The sequence below is a fragment of the Hippocampus bargibanti genome, linkage group LG16 (assembly GCF_051943395.1).
Source record: "Hippocampus bargibanti isolate YZ-2025 linkage group LG16, ASM5194339v1, whole genome shotgun sequence".
Lineage (NCBI taxonomy): Eukaryota > Metazoa > Chordata > Actinopteri > Syngnathiformes > Syngnathidae > Hippocampus > Hippocampus bargibanti.
In genome coordinates, this window is record NC_142749.1 from 13,187,992 (window position 1) to 13,205,513 (window position 17,522).

At 38.2% G+C, this 17,522-nt stretch overlaps 1 protein-coding gene across 2 annotated transcripts in view; it reads left to right on the forward strand.

Moving 5' to 3' along the window:
- LOC148886528 (protein phosphatase 3 catalytic subunit alpha-like) overlaps positions 1 to 13,685 on the forward strand; it is a 30,587-nt gene extending 16,902 nt beyond the window's left edge. Inside the window, exons 7-14 of one of the 2 annotated variants that reach the window (XM_089017037.1) lie at positions 5,158 to 5,235; positions 5,407 to 5,501; positions 7,956 to 8,081; positions 8,211 to 8,288; positions 9,088 to 9,172; positions 9,319 to 9,416; positions 11,002 to 11,052; positions 12,708 to 13,685. In XM_089017037.1, the coding sequence (XP_088873163.1) occupies positions 5,158 to 5,235; positions 5,407 to 5,501; positions 7,956 to 8,081; positions 8,211 to 8,288; positions 9,088 to 9,172; positions 9,319 to 9,416; positions 11,002 to 11,052; positions 12,708 to 12,886 (790 nt within the window). In that variant the 3' untranslated portion in view covers positions 12,887 to 13,685. The remainder of the gene's footprint in view (positions 1 to 5,157; positions 5,236 to 5,406; positions 5,502 to 7,955; positions 8,082 to 8,210; positions 8,289 to 9,087; positions 9,173 to 9,318; positions 9,417 to 11,001; positions 11,053 to 12,707) is intronic. The other variant, XM_089017038.1, reaches the window with a different exon arrangement.
- The last annotated feature ends 3,837 nt before the right edge of the window (positions 13,686 to 17,522 follow it).

Sequence of the window (17,522 nt, forward strand, 5' to 3'; positions counted from 1 at the left end):
AGGATCGGATTTATATCGATAGTCCGGTTATATCGATATTTTTTCCGACTCCCAAGAATATCGATATAATGAGACTTTACTGTATTTATATTATATATTTGGAAACGTTTTCATTCATTGAAGGTGCGCCTTATAGTCCGGTGCGCCTTACATATGTAAAAACTTTGAAAATACAGCATTCATTGGGGGTGCCCCTTCGGTGCGCCTTATACACCGGAAAATACGGTACATAAAATCGATTTTAATTTGTTAGTTCACTTGTGTCTTCATTAGTTTTTTGCTGACTGTGCGTTTTTGCAGCAAAAATGTGCTTTTTGTCACTTCTTGTGGCGTAGGTCTAATTTGACTTGATTGTTCGTGAAGAAAAAATAGCCGTAATCAATTTAACACTGTACTGATTGTTGTTTATTGAGTGGGGCAAAAGTATATATACTATACTATACTATACTATACTACATTATAAATACTATATAGTATATGAAAAAGCTTCAGTAGGACGCAATCCGCAACCACCGTATACAATTTGATGACGGTGACAATCAAAACCTGGCATTATTATTATTTGTTGTAATAATTATATTAAGAATTATTATATTATATTAATAATAATCTTAAAATTATAATAGTAATAATAATAATCGTCATCATCATAACCATAGTCATAATTATAATTATTATTATATAATATAAAATGATAAAATAAATATAAATAATAAAGTAAAAAATATAAATAATAATTCTTATATTACTACTACTAATAATAATGATCATAAAATTATTGTTGTTGGTATTAGTATGATTGGTCAGTAATAATTGGCCATAAATAATAATTATTATTATTATGATTATTATGATTAGTCTTAATATAATAATCAGAATAATAATATTAAAAATACTTATATAATATAAAATAAAATAAACATCACATAGTAAAAAATATAAATAATTCTTATACTATTACTAATACTACTACTACTAATAATAATAATTGGGCATAAAGAATAATAATTATTATGATGATTATGATTAGTATTATTACTATTATTGTTAGCTTTTATTTTGTGTTCATTACACACAAAGCAAACTTGAGCATCACCACATGAGCCAGCAGCCACACCCACATGTTGACATTTATTCGCAAATGCCACGTCTTTTTTATTGTATTTTTTCTTCTCCTCCATCGAAAGTCATCGCTGGGTCATTGCGTCGCATACATCGAAACAAACGAAAGCAATGATCAGCGGGCTAACTGATCAATTTTATGAGGGTGTTTGCAACACACAACTTCTTCCATCTCCTTCTCTCTCGCTCAATCTCACTTGTCAGATTTCTCACTTGCGCTCCCTCTCACTCGCAGGCTCACCGACACATAATTTCACAAAGGAAGGAAGAAATGTGAGCCTCGGGCTGTGTTCGTGTGTGTGTGTGTGTGTGTGTGTGTGTGTGTGTGTGTGTGTGTGTGTGTGTGTGTGTGTGGGTACGTGCGTGTCTGATGAATCAATCGAAACCGTTGGAGTGAACAGAAAATAATCAAGTACATGTTGTACTTTAGGATGTTTATTTCCTGCTTTAATCAGCATTCTTTATTCAAAACCAAAAGGTTAAGAAAAACATGAGCTCTCATAAATGCAAAGTTCTTGTTTTATTTTATTTTTTTTAAACACTAGCTGAGTCCAACATTTTAAATTGTCTGTCCTCGCGATCAGCCATTGAGGAGCAGCTATTTCTGTAATTTATATATATGGGCCACCTTGGGAACGTTCTCCATGTGACCTAGATAAAAGAGGGATGGCACAGTTTTGCCAGGTGCTCAGGGCACAGCAGGTTTCTTGTTTTCCTTCCAGCGCCAACCTTGGTACGTTTAAATATTTCAAACGCTTGTGAATGTTTGATGGCTTCGTGGATAGGCAGCGGCGAAGTGCCGGAGGACAGGAAGATGATGGGAGGTGTGCGCAACACGCTGTGTTAGATTCCAAAGTGACTGGATTTTAACTATTGATGAGCATCGGTGTAAAGTCAATTAGTCACTTGGAAGGAAATATTCAGCCGAGTCCAACACAATTGCTTCCAAAAATGCTCTGATTTCAAATGAAAATGGGCAATCCACAGCTACAACTGTGACTTTGTGAAACATCACAAAACAATCTTCAACTTCTGGCTTTATGATTATCATTAGCTCTCACACCAAAAAGCAAAATCCACTCGTGAAATGAGTCACTCAGAGGATCTAACAGTTTAGCATAGCGTATGTAGCTTGGATTGGATTGGGTTATTAGCCTTTATTAGTCTCGCAGAGGAGAAATTTACATTTCACAAGAGCAAAGTGATGAAAGGAATTGGAAAGGAAGAAGTAGAAAACCAAAATACAGGACCTGCTAGCCACTCTTGCTGCGCCATCTTGAAGTCAAAAGAACAATAAATAAAAAAAAATATGACAACACAAAAACACAGCCATTCAATCATAAGCACTTTCTGCACCCTTTGTTGTATGAAGCAGTTCTAGATGAAAGAGGTAAGGATCAAAGTGTCCTTTTCACTAGTGGATCAGGGACGTCATGGTGTAATGTTCATTTCTGCTACATGCTAAATGTTGAAAGCAAACACAAAGATGCAGCATCTGTAGACGAAAACAGTCCCACATCTCCTGTCCCATGTAAATCCGCTTCAATTCCAAGCCGCCACAGTTCCACATACGCATTGGCGCTCTGCGCTGACGCTTCTTCTCATCACGGGCTCCTCAAGCCATGCAAAAATGCTCAATTGCCCCAGAGCTGTTCAGCGATGACAGTCAAATGGCACAGAAATTCCTCCCAATCAAAAACGGTGCTGCCATATTCATGCTGCCGAAAAGGCGCAACCGCTACGCAAAATCTCCACCTTGATGAATTTTGTGGGCAAAAATGTTGAAAAACAATCCGTGTCCATTCCACACGACATATAAATACTCCAAGTGACAAAAGAAAACACAAAAACAACAAAACACTGGCGCCATCTTGGACTTCTCCAATACGCTAACATGCTTCCTGCTAATATTTAAACATACGGCGGCGTTTAATGAAATGCATCAGTCAGAACGTTAGCGAGCAACTATCAATGAAAGCCCTCTGGAGTCACAAACGTTTTGTGCTACCTTTTGTCTTTTTGACGGAACATGTTAAGAAGAAAATGTTAGCTCAGTTATCTCCATGCTATGCTAACAACAATTGCAACTACCAGTATTTGTTATTGGGATGATGTACTGGTACAAGTGACTGATCGTGCCAGACTAAAGACTGTCTGTCTTTTCTTGGGGGGGTCATATGGTACAACCTAAAGGGCAACAACATGGAAACAAAAGCCATTATTCATAAATATATAATTTAATTTGAAACCCAAGGGCTCGAAGATGTTCAAAATGACATAACGCCTTTCACGGTATTGCATAACTGCTGCGTTGAGAGCTGCTCTATGGTGCATCATATTCATAATGCAGCATGGAAGCATCTCCATTGTCAGACCTTCTTTCTCAAGGAATTTCATATGCAGTCTGAGAGTGTGGAGATCTTCACATAACAATACCATGTTTTATAAAACTTTTTTTTTTAAATCCAAGACCTCATCAGTTAGACTTTGATGTGTATAAATGAGCCAATGAAATGTACAGTATATGCATTGCATTTTTTGTAGTGATTATAGTGCTTCATTTTCTCTCCGTTTATAACTGGGTGGCAGGAAGCTATCAGTGCCTCTTGCAGGGCTATTTTGTCTTGTTTGTCTCGTAGTTGCACAGGTTTTTTCTTTTTCTCCACAGGCTTGCGTCATCCTCTGCAAGTGTTTCATTAATATATTTATAAGCGATACATTTTGTTGTATCTACTCCTGAGTTGTTTTATAATCATTAACTTGACATTCTGTTGTGTTGCGTGAGACGTCAAAATTGGTTCATGTCACCTGGTTGATTAACTCATTCGCTGCCAGACGAAGCGCAAAAAATGTGTCCACTCCGGTGCCAGGGTGTTTGTCATTTTCATTCAAACTGCAAGACCCATAGAATATTGAATTTTAGGACTACATTCGATGCGCCGTAAGAAACCTTCTTTCATCAGAAAAAAAGAGTTACAGTTAACATCCGAAATCCGACAATAACATTTTAATTCTACACCTGGCACCGCAACGCGCTAGCAGGCCGGCAACGCGTAGGACAATTTTGGTCAGCCAGCATGTCACACACTCGCACAGCCATCGACCGTGTGATGGCACCAGAGGGGAGGGAGTTTGCGTGTCATTTAGCCTCCGAGTCGCTATTCAACATTTTGAATGGATTTTGACTTACGACCATTTCGACTTACAACAGTTTGCTCAGAACGGAATTCGGTCGCAAGTCGGATGTTACCTGTAATCCCTAAATTATATCTGTAGTTATCTGAGCTTGAAATGGGTGCGGCTGTACAAAAGACAAATGCTATCCTCTCAAGGGAGGGAAAAATATTGCGAGAGGTTTAACCAGCGCTTCAACTGCAAAAAAACAAAAACAAAACCCGAACAAATTCGGAAATGGCGATCCACGTTGTGATTTCCAATTCCCGAAGACATTCGGGAATGGCAGTGAATGAGTTGATTTATTTTGAATGATATGGGATTTGGGGACAAAAGCTGAATTGGCTGGGGGATGCACAGTTTGAGTAACAGGTTTTGGATGTGATTTGTGGGGTCCCTCAGAGATCAATGTTGGGACCATTTCATTTGCACCTGTATGTAAGTGTTGAAATTCATATTTTATGCTGATGACAACATATTTTTTTAAAATAATCCATTCAGAAATTAAATTAAATCAAATTTAAAGATTTAAATCAAAATTAAAGAAAGGTGTGATAAAAAACATAAATAATACTAAATTCATTATATTACGAAAGTATGAATCAAATCGTCAGGTTGAGGTACAATTACAAAGGGGTAAAAAATGGAACACAGTAATTCTTTAGTTTATTAATTGTGACCCGATTCGCTGAAACTGTACACATTAATCTGGTTGACTTCAAACTTTAAATTAATCTGGAAATTATTCGTGGCCCTTCAGTTCTTCCACAGTTTTGAATATTACAACCATCCAATGCAATAAAAATGTTCTTGAAAAAATACAATTGTTGTTCTAATATGTTGAATGTCTTTTTTTTTCAGTTATCCGGCTGTTTGCGAGTTCCTACAGAGCAATAACCTATTATCAATTATCCGAGCGCATGAGGCACAAGATGCCGGGTAAGTTCTCGCCGTGTTTTATGGATACGCATTAAAGCGCTATATAAATCCATATGCATTTTTTTCTATTGTATTGTATTGTATTGTATTGTATTGTATTGTACATGAAAAGACGAAACAGTGCGTTTAAAGAAATCATTATTTGCTGGTATTGTCATTAATCATCCCCAGTTACCGGATGTATCGTAAAAGCCAGACCACAGGATTCCCATCCCTCATCACCATCTTCTCTGCACCAAACTACTTGGATGTTTACAACAACAAAGGTGAGCTAATTAATGTGTTAATAATAATAATCATAATAATAATACATTTCATTTATAAGCGAATTTCAAAACTCTCAAGGTCACTTTACAGTCACAGGATCAGTTTTCTGTGGGTGAGCAGCAGCAGCCACACGCGCCAGCGTTCACTCAACCCGGAAGTAACTCAAATAGATAGAAAGCAAGCCAGCTAGCTAATAGATAGCCTACAGATAGCCAGCTAGTTTGCTAGCCAATAGATGGCTAATAGATAGCCAGCTAGCTAGCTAATAAATGGCTTATAGATTGCTATTAGATAGCTAACTAAATAGCTAATAAATAGCTAGCTAGATAGCCAGCCAGCCAGCCAGCTAGACAGCTAATAGATAGCCATTATATAGCTAGCCAAATAGCTAGCTAGATAGCTAATAGATAGTTAATCTAGCGACCGTTTCCCCCCGTCAAGCTACTCGTGCACGACGCAGTTTACTTTGGCTCGTCTCAATCTGGACAGGATGTGTTTCTTGGGGAACTTAAGGGTGGTACACCCAAATTGACTGACCCCTCCCATGTCTCCGGGTACAATTAACGGATAGCCTCATTTCAAAAACATTATGCTTCTACTTTTATTTTGCCATATCGCTAAATGAAATCTCAAAGTCATCCTAGTCTTCATCATTCCGATTTGACAGATGCGGCTCATGAGATTGTGGCGTCGTACCTAATGTTATGGCCGCTGAGCATATGCAGCAATATACGTAGTCGCTTACAGCTTGCGAACAAGACGAAGGAATCAGGAAGCCCCCCGTGTGTTGGTGCTCTCAGATCTTGCGTCTTGCCTTCCATTGGCTGTGGGATATGGGGAGCGTGGGTGGGACCGTAGGCAGGCTGACTACAGTATCATCACCAGGTGGCTTTACTTGCCTCTTGAAGTATTAGCCAGCGGTGGCTTGGCCTCAGTTATGCCATCTACTGGATGTTTCCTGCTTACTTCTACGGGAACGTTTTTGTTTATATCTATTCTAGCGAGGTGATAGGCAGAACAATTTAATAATAATAATAATAGTAATAATAATAATAATGCATTTCATTTATGAGCGCCTTTCAAAACTCAAGGTCACTTTACAGTCACAGGACAAGTTTTTTTCTGTGGGTGAGCAGCACATGCGCCAGCGTTCACTCAACCTGGAAGTAACTCAAATAGATAGAAAGCTAGCTAGCTAGCCAATAGATAGCTAATAGCCAGATAGCTAGCCGGCCAGCTAGATAGCTAATAATTAGCTATATAGCTCACTAGCTATTTGAGTCAGGAAACATATTAGCTATGTAGCTAGCTAGTTAGCTATCTATTATCTATCTAGCTATCTATTAGCTAGCTAGTTAGCTTTCTATCTACATTATTTAAGTTAATTAAAAAGGTAAATTGATAAAGTTAATTACCGATGCAATCTTCAAGTCAAGTCACGAAACATATTAGCTATCTAGATAGCTAGCTTTCTAGTAGCTATCTAGCTAGCTGGCTACCTATTAGCTATATAGCTCGCTTGCTACCTATTTGAGTCAGGAAACATATTAGCTATCTCGCTAGATAGTTAGCTATCTATTCGCTATCTAGCTATCTATTAGCTAGCTAACTAGCTTTGTATCTACAATAGTTGAGTTATTCCGGGTTGAGTGAACGTGAACGTGAACGCATGTGGCTGCCGCTGCTCACCCACAGAAAAACTTATCCTGTGACTGTAACGTGACCTTGACAGTTTTGAAAGGCGCTTATAAATGAAATGTATTATTATTATTATACAGCTAATAGATAGCTAGATAGACAGCCGGCCAGCGAACTAGATAGCAAATAGCTAGCTAGCGAGATAGCTGCTTCCACTGGATGGCATAAGGTACAATTCACCTGTGTTGCCATCTGTTGCCGTTGATTCAATAAAATAATAGCTTTGTTTTCAACAGGCGGAGATCATCAAGATGGTTGCTATTTCGGCATACAGTGGCGCCTTGAGAGTTTTTTTCCGAAACAGAGCGATTTTTTTTTTTTTTTTTTTTTGCTTTGACCTGCGAGACAATAATTGAGTTATGAGCGAGCAGCAGTTCGACCTTTTCAATGCCACTCCCAGTTGACCTAAACATATTGCACAAACAGGAATCCATCCATCTTGTGGGTTTAAAACAACCACAAAGCTCTGCTTTAAGGAAGTTCCATTAGCTTTATGCTCACAAAAATGCAATCAACCATAGACAGGCTAATTGGATAACATTGGTCTTGCGATTGTACTGTATAATCACTTCAACAATGAGAATTTGATCAAAAATAGTGCAGCAACACATGTAGACAGACACTATCACAATACTCCTGTGTGAAAAGCTGGCTTGCCCAATTTTTTTTTTTTTTCGTATTTTTAACTCATTCACTGCTATTCCCGAATTTATTGGCAGTGAATGAGTTAACATGTTGCTGCTTTTCTTTCCCAGCTGCTGTCCTCAAATACGAAAACAATGTCATGAACATCCGACAGTTCAACTGCTCACCTCATCCCTACTGGCTACCCAACTTCATGGACGTCTTCACCTGGTCGCTGCCGTTCGTTGGAGAGAAAGGTATGGCGTGTGCCCGGTTTTCCGCTTTGCTGCTTTTCTTCATGCTTATGTAATGATCTACTACCTCCATGGATCATTGCTCGATTACCAAACCTGTTACCTACGCTCTGATTCTTTCTCCCCCTTTAGTCACAGAGATGCTGGTGAATGTGTTGAGTATATGCTCCGATGACGAGCTAATGAATGATGAAGATGAGATATTCGACGGTAAGTGTCCCAATTTAGCAATGTTTGAAACCTTTTGAGCCTTGTGAGCCTTTTGTCAAGTAGCTCACATTGAAATTGAACTTTGTCGTATTTAACTCGTTCACTGCAATTCACGAATTAATTGAAAATATGACATAGACGGCCATTCCCAAATGTTTTCAGGTTTTTGTAGTTTTTTTATGCTTGGGTGCCGATAAAGCGCTGGTCACGGCCTCTGGTAATGTTTTTCCCTTCCACAAGGGGCAGCATTTTCCTTTTTCTCATATTAGCACTTTGTTCCAGCTTCATCTGTTGTTAAAGCGCTATATAAACCAATATGTATGTATTGCATTGTATTTCGGACAGCCACCCTCATTTCAAGCTCATATAACTCTAGACCTGTATGATTTAGGCATTAAGTATTTTTTTCTGATGAAAGAACAGAGTCGGTGGGGGGTGCCGATAAAGCGCTGGTCAGACCTCTGGCAATGTTTTTCCCTCCCACGACGGGGCAACATTTGCCTTTTGTACAGCTGCCCCTATTTCAAGCTCATATAACTCCAGACCCATATCATATAGGAATTAACTATTTTTACAGTCCAAAGTTTCTAACGCTGTATTGAATGTTTATGTAGTCCTAAAACTCAATATTCTGTGGGTCCTGGAATTCGAGTGACAATGACAAAAACCCTGGCACTGCAGTGATTGAGTTAACTTGAAACAATGCCAATCTCAATATACACTTTCAGTCTAAACTATGAATCAGCAGTTGATTTTAAATATAACTCAATACAACACTCACACGTATATCTCTTGACAGCCAATGCAGCTGCTGCACGCAAGGAGGTGATCCGAAACAAGATCCGTGCCATTGGGAAAATGGCCAAAATGTTCTCCGTCCTCAGGTAATCACTCCATTTGTAATTAGATTTGCATTGCAGCCAGCATTTATGCCAGTTTTCTCCACAACGAAGCAGCCAATAATCGGTAGAAGTGTTAAAAACAGTCCTAAGAAAGATCATCTGATCCGTCTGATCTGTGATACCTGCAGAGAGGAGAGTGAAAATGTGTTGACGCTCAAGGGCTTGACGCCCACCGGCATGCTGCCGAGCGGTGTTCTCTCTGGGGGCAAACAGACGCTGCAGAGTGGTAAGTACAAGGCGGAAGAATAAGATTCCTTTTGCATACATTTTTGACAAGATTTTCGTCTTTTATGGGGTTGAAAAGGTTGCCAAAAATCTCTATGGAGAGACATCTCCCTGTTAGATCTTGACTATACAGACGCTCCCCTACTTACGAACATTCAAGTTACAAATAACGGTACATACAAACATTTTTTATATACTTATGTAGTATTCAAAGTCAAAGTCAGCTTTATTGTCAAATATGCTAATATGCATGACATACAGCACAGATGGAATTACTGTCATATACTGACATAATAAACACGAAAACGCCAATTTGCCAGGAGAGAGAGGGGAGCCACTGTGTGTTCACGTGCCGCCATCTTGGGGGAAAAAAAACCATTCTCTCCATTTGTACATGTACATATCTTTATAGAGCATATATATTTTATTAAATGTTTATTTATCAGTACAAACCAATACAGGTTACTTATACAAGCCTGAAACATGTTTATATCAATCTTAAACATGCTTATGTAAGCCTTAAACATAATACTACTACTACTACTACTACTACTACTACTACTACTAATACTACTACTAATACTACTACTACTATTACTTCTACTATTACTACTATTACTACTATCACTATTACTATTACTACTACCACTACTACTACTAATACTAATACTAATACTAATACTAATACTAATACTACTAAAACTAACACTAATACTAATACTAATAACACATTTCATTTATACACGCCTTTCAAAACTCTCAAGGTCACTTTACAGTCACAGGATACGTTTCTCTGTGGGTGGGTAGCGGCAGCGACACGCGCCAGCGTTCACTCAAGTAACTCAAAAAGATAGAAAGCTAGCTAGCTATCTAGCTAATAGATAGCCTGCTAGCAAGCTAGCTTGCTAGATAGCTATAGCTAGCTCGCTAGATAGCTATAGCTAGCTCGCTAGATTGTTAGTCATCAAGCTAGACAGCTAATAGATAGCTGATAGATAGCAAATACTGTAGATAGCTAGGTAGCTAGCTAGACTGTTATAATTTATGATGTAACAATAACCTTTACCATGAATTTGAGATCAGTACATTTGAAGTTTAATTGACACCGGCCATAACATTCAGTACACTTGCACAATACAGCTGAGGAACTGTGTCCTTGCATTTACATTCCATCCAAAATATAGTACTGAAGAAACTTATGAACAAATTCACCTTACGAACGACCGTTCGGAACGTATCTTGTTCTTAAGTTGGGGAGTGTCTATAATTTCATCAAATGTCTTTTGGGTACATGGTTATAAATCCATGATGTTTTCATATCGATCTGTGCCTGCCATGCTCTCTCTTTTTGTTCTCCACTTTCCACGTTTTGATGATTTTTTTTTAACCTATAGTGGACACCGATTATTCTCCAATCCACGTCAATGCATGGCGTCCCACCAAGTTTGACTCCATTTGCTACCGAACATTCCAATGGCATCTGACCGAGCATTGATCTGCCTTTTCAAGCGGGGGGCTGCCCTTTTGACATTTGCATGGCTTTATCCGGAGTAACCTGCTCCCCCCCTTCCTCCTTCCTCCCCCAGCCACCATTGAAGCCATTGAAGCCATCGAGACAAGTGATGAGGACAGAGAAGGTAAACCCCGTGTGAGCCCCTCCCTCCCTCCCTTCAAATCTTCCCAGCATTTGGGTTTCCTCCCTTCCATTTTCTCCGTCCACCTCTCAACCTCACACCAGCAACATTTCACACACATTAATGATTAAAACATTGCTCCTTAACTCATTCACTGCCATTCCCGAATTTACTCAGCTATTAAAAAGCATGACTTTGAACGCCATTCCTGAATTAGTTCAGATTTTAGTTTTCTTGCAGGGGGGGTGCCGATAGAGCGCTGGTCAGACCTCTGTAAATGTTTTTTTCCCCTTCAACGAGGGGGCAGCATTTTCCTTTTGTCCATGTTAGCGCTTTGTTATAGCTTTAGCTGTTGTTAAAGCACTATATAAACAAATATGTATGAATTGCATTGTATTTTGGACAGTCGCCCCCATTTCAAGCTCAGATAACTCCACACCCATATAATTTAGGAAATAAATTAATACAATTTTTCTGATGAAAGAAGATAATTTAAGGTTTCTTACGCTGAATTGAATGTTTAGATATTCCTAAAACCCAATATTCTGTGGATGCTGCAATTTGAGTGAAAATGACATAAACCCTGGCACTGGAGAGGACACATTTTTGCACATCGTCTGGCAGTGAATGAGTTAATAGCTGCTTGTACGACAAATAAGGTAATACATTTGGTAGGCAAAATGTATCAATGATCAGTTATTGTAACAAACAGCACACTTGGAGTTAAAGGACAACCGACACCATTTTTTTGTTTCCTAACTGACATCAGAAAAACGTTTTATAGCATCTAAAATACCCAAAACACGCAGGGTGATATTTTTAGTCAAATGCAAAACACCAAGAAAAATGACTTAGAGTGTCCCAAAATCAGTTTCAGAAGTTCGTGATGTTCGTGATGTCACGCCAGGACGTCTTGCCTTGCTCTCGAATCAAAATAATGGCTTCAGATTCGGGGAAGATGCTTTCTTGTTACTCATCCAGTTATGAATATGATTCAAATAGTTCTGAAGAGGAAAGCATAAATATTTGCAATCGATTAAAGAAGTCCTTCTGTATCAATTCGAGCCGTCAGGACTCCAATGTAGCATCCCAGAAAATGCACAAGATGGCGCCCAATTTCCGTTGGAAATGGGCTGATTTGTGTCGACTAGTATCAAATAGTAGTCTTGATGCAACACACAACGATTCACCATCGCGTTATTTATGTGTTTTCCTTCCTTCCCTAATTTCGCCATCAACACGAAGTTTTCAGACCAAACAAAGTACCCAAAATGCATTGTGTGTCGCTTTCTCAGTCAGGGGCGTTCCTTCGGTGACGTCACGTCAGGAATCGTCACCAACTCGAAGACAAGACTTCCTGAATATTCAGCGCGAGTCTTAAAATGTAAAATATAGCTATAATATGTGGAATCTTTGTAAAATACGCTCAGTAGAAGTCATTTCAAGTGATTTTACAAATTATGGACACAACTTGACCGGAGGCGTCGGTTGTCCTTTAAGAGACTTGGGAAAACATGGAGGGGTTGAGAAAGACACAAAACTTTTTTTCCTGAAGCCTCTCAGGGAGCTAAAAAAAACACAACAAATACTCGCAATAAATCCGAGTCTGATCCCCCCCCCCCCCTCCGTTTGTGTGTCGTATCCATCTCCTCCCCTAGCCATTCGTGGCTTCTCCCCCCAGCACAAGATCACCAGTTTCGAGGAAGCCAAAGGCCTGGACCGCATCAACGAACGTATGCCACCTCGCCGGGATGGTGTCAACCACGTGGGTCACTCCATGGGAAAGATGAATATGTCCGAGGCCAACGGCACGGATGATAACAGCAACATCCAGTGAAGCCTGGGTTGGTGATGGTTTTGCGGTGGAGCTCAGGTGGGGGTTGTGCTAATGGTGGTGGTGATGGGGTGGGGGCTCCGACCTTGCAGTTATTCCACACCCCCATGTGCAGTGAGACGTTGCCAAATCGAAATTCAGGCCTCAGAACATCGAAACACAGCAGATTGACAGAAAGGGATCTGCAGCAAATGGAAAAGGAGGAAAACGGTCATTGATTTAGTGACGGAATGTGACGGTCGAAATGAAGTGGGGGGCTGAAGGCTGCCGTGTAGTTAAAAGACGTTCGTTTGTTGCCCCCTCCCTCCCTCTGCTCAATGACAGTCGGACATTGCGTTGGGGGACCGACAAAAGGCATCATTTCAGTATCCGTGCCATGCAAATGATTTTCTTTTTTAAAGGTTTATATCAAGTCACTCACAGATTCACACTTTGAGGATATTTATGTTAGTTTGACAGTCTTATATCAGAACACCTCGGAGGGATTGTAAAGAGATTTTCTCTACGTTTTGGGCCCATTCAAATTTTCCCTAAAAATCTGCCCAAAGCAAAGCTAGTTAGTTAAATAAATAAATACAAAAAAAGACATAAGTAATCATCACAAATGAATCATAATAAGACAATTGGGCCAATTGAAATTTTCCTCCAAAAATCTGCCCCCCTCCCCAAAAAAAAAAAAATAGATACATAAATAAGTACAAAAAATATAATTACATAGTGTTAATCACAGGTAAATCATAATAGGACAATTGGGCCCATTGAAATGTTCCCCAAAAATCTGCCCAATAAATAAATAAATAAATAAATAGCGATGATCACAGGTAAATCATAATGAGACAATTAGGCCCATTCAAATTTTCACCAAAAATCTGCCCCAAAAATAAAAGATAGAAAAATAAATGAATACAATAAATAAATTAATAAAGAAATAAATAAAAATATCAATAATCACAGGAAAATCATAATAAGACAATTAGGCCCATTCAAATTTTCACCAAAAATCTGCCCCAAAAATAAAATAGAAAAATAAATGAATACAATAAATAAATGAATAGCGATGTTCACAGGTAAATCATAATAAGACTATTGGGCCCATTCAAAATTTCCCCCAAAAATCTGGCCCCCAAAAAATAGATAAATAAATAAATACGTACAATAAAAATACATTAATAAATAGTGATGATAATCACAGGTAAATCATAAAAAGACAATTGGGCCCATTCAAATTTTGACCAAAAAAATCCCCCCCCCAAAATAAATAGATAAATAAATACAATAAAAATAAACAAAAATTAATAGATAGTGATAATCACAAGTGAATCATAATAAGACAAATCGGCCCATCCAAAAATCTGCCCAAGAAAAAAAAGAAACATAAATAAATACAATAAAAATAAAAAAATGAAATAAATAAATAGTGATAATAACACATAAATTGTAATAACACGATATTGCCACAATACGGAGGCTAATTATGAACTTGTTGGGGGAAAAGTTAACAAAGGTAACAAATGCCCCCCCCCGAACAACGGAGAATTCCCATAAAATTGAACGGCTAATTCTATCAAGGTGTTCCAAGTGGATTATTTTATTTATTTCCCCTCCCATTGATGTTTTCTTAAAAGATGAGCATGAAAAAGTCACTGCGGTGGGAGATTAAACCTCCACATGACTCGCCGCCAGTCATCTCCTAGCAACTCGGAGGAGTTGAGGGCAGAAAAGTGGGGGGGATGGGAGACTTAATCTCCTCGCCATCGACGGTATCTATTAAGAGAATGTTGAAAGGGAATGCTTTTTTTCTTCTTTTTTTTATCAAAGGCATCCTCAAAGAGACAATTGCGCCTCCCTGCATCATTTTGTGCTCACTTTGGCAACGCATGGCATTACCTCGCACATCCTCACTTTCTGAAAAAAAAAAAGATCTCGAGCATTCTCCTCGACTGAAGAAGGCAGTCACGCCTGCGTTGATATAAAACAGAGACAAAGAAAATGAAAGAGATTTTTTTGTTTTGTTTTTAGAATATATCCTGCACTGCTCGAGATGTTGCTGTCACTCAGGTGTGCATTTGCGCCTCTTTTTTTTTCTCAGCCACTCCCCTTTTAAGTTTTAAACATGTATTGACTTAAGAAAGAATTTTATCAGTACACTCACAAATTTAAAGGTAGGTCTATTGTATTATCTTAAATCATAAGAAGCGGGGTCATTTTTGGTGAAATGACGTATATGACAGTTGAACGTCATTAAGGTGTCCACACTGTGATTTAAAAAAAAAAAACATTTTTTAGGGTTATAATTATAAACTGACTGTTTTTTTTATTGAATTTGGAAAGTAACGAAAGTAGAAAGCCCAAACTTGATGTAACAGGTTTCACATACAGTGATACCTCGGTTTACGAACGTTAAATTAATGAAAATTTTACCTTGGCATACAAACTATTTTTTGGGATACACACGGAGCGCCACAATGAGTGATGTGTTGTTCGCGAACGAGCCCGTTCTCCTAACAAGGAAATGGAAGCCGACTCATTTTTGTCCTCTATTCCCCGCCCCCAGTTGTCGGTTAAAGCCATGTGATTGGTCAAGAAAACAGCAGTGAGGGGAGGTGGTTTAAACATTAAAGAGACAGGCAGACGACGGAGAGAGAGTGAGAAAATGGATAGAAAATAGTGAAATTTGGACTTGTTTCAACTTTGATAGTTCAAAGGCAGAGTGTAGACTGGAAGGTTAAAATATCCCATCAATCAGGCTCCACAAATAACCCGCCCAAGACATCTGTACACTTTATGCAAAAAGCTATCAACCCAGCTAAACAGAACACAATTGATGAGGAACTAGGTAAAATTATCGCAGAGAAAGCACCTCCAAGGGATCATTCCTCAAGATGGTGAAAGAAGAAGGCTACGTTCCTCATCAAGTGTTTAATGCTGATGAAACCGGCCACTCCATTCCATCAAGCCCCCCACGACCATCCCAAAGGTCAATAAAAACACTTTATTATACAGTATAGTTTATTTCTTTCATTATAATACTATAGCACATTTATTATACATAAAAAGGGTATATTTTGTGTCATTTTAATTTAAGGCTTAGAAAATTAGAAAGTAGAAAATTATGTTTTATGGGGACCTGGGAACGGATTATTCTCGTTTTAATGGTTTCCTATGGGAAATTAATGTTTGGGATAGACACTTTTCGCCTTAAACACTGTCTGGGAACCAATTAAGTTCGTAAGCCAATGTATCACTGTATTTTAACAATATTTTTTATTGTTTTTAACTTTGTTATTTTAAAGGAAAAGGTGCGGTCTGAGAAAATGTTTTTTCAAAAACACGGCATCAATGGTACGGAACGCATCGATGCATGCAGTTAAGTTCCTAATTGTAATGTGAGATTATAATTGTGATACTGTAGTCGTGATTCAAATAGTAAACTTGAATTATTTTATGATTACATTCAATTTGTTGTTTTATTTGTCTTGTTTTATAAATTTGATAAATAGGCTTCCTTCTTGTTTTTGTCCATTTTTTTTTAATTATGTTACTTATTACCTCTGCTTTTAATTTTATATTGTCGTATGCAGGGATGTTCTTCACAGGTGTGAAGCCTTGTTTACATTTATGTTGTACTCATGTATAGAACATGTTTAATAGTGTGAATGAATATAATCTCAGTGAAAAGCTACTTTCAGGCTGCCAAAGCATGATAGCATGGTTTTCAGATGTAAATTAATGGGACACTAAGAAAATCACGTGTCACACTTGCGTTGAACAAGAAGCTGTACTGGTTCTATTTACTGCTGATATTACCATTATTGTTACAATTTAATCTTATGGTTCTTTTTCTTCCTCTTGTTCTGGTTCTTGTATGGTCTACATGCATATTTCGACAAATATAATGGATTTTATCTTGCAAAAATGTTTTTTTAAATATCTCAAGAGATATGTTTTTTTTGCATTTGACTACCTAAATGATACACACATTGTAAGCATGCCCTATGGGACAAATCTCTCTATTGCTTTTTTTACTCTTGAATAAAATATGCATGAACTGATATCAAGTCACAGAGTTTCTCATTCATTGAATCGTAACCGTTCATCCTGCCGTGGGAGAATAATCTGATTTGGCTGTTTATCAGAAATTCGATCCTTAGAGGAAAAAAACGCAATTGTTCGAGCTTTATCAAGAAAAGAGATGTGATTTTTTTATTTTAAATTGTATTTGTTTTCAGAGTAGGAAAATTGGCTCTCTCGTGGACACGAAATTGGACAGCCTGTCATTCATAGCACAAATGAGGATGCCCCAATGCAGTTTCATTTCCAGTTTCATCAATGAAAATGCTTCCTCACCAAAGCCATATGCCATTTGTTTTTATTCCACTTTGGTAGAGAAAAAAAACTTTTTTTCCCCTTACCTTTCACCTTATAACGCAGGATTGACATGGGACAGGAGCTGTGAGACAATCTCTTTTCGTCAATGGATGCTACAGCTTTGTGTTTGCTTTCAGCCTTTCGCTTGTAGCAGATGTGCACATTTCGCCATGACATCCCTGATCCACTGGTGAAAAGACGCTTTGATCCTCTTTTCATCAAGAACTGCTTTATACAACAAAAAGGGTGCAGAAAATGCCTTGCAAATGAA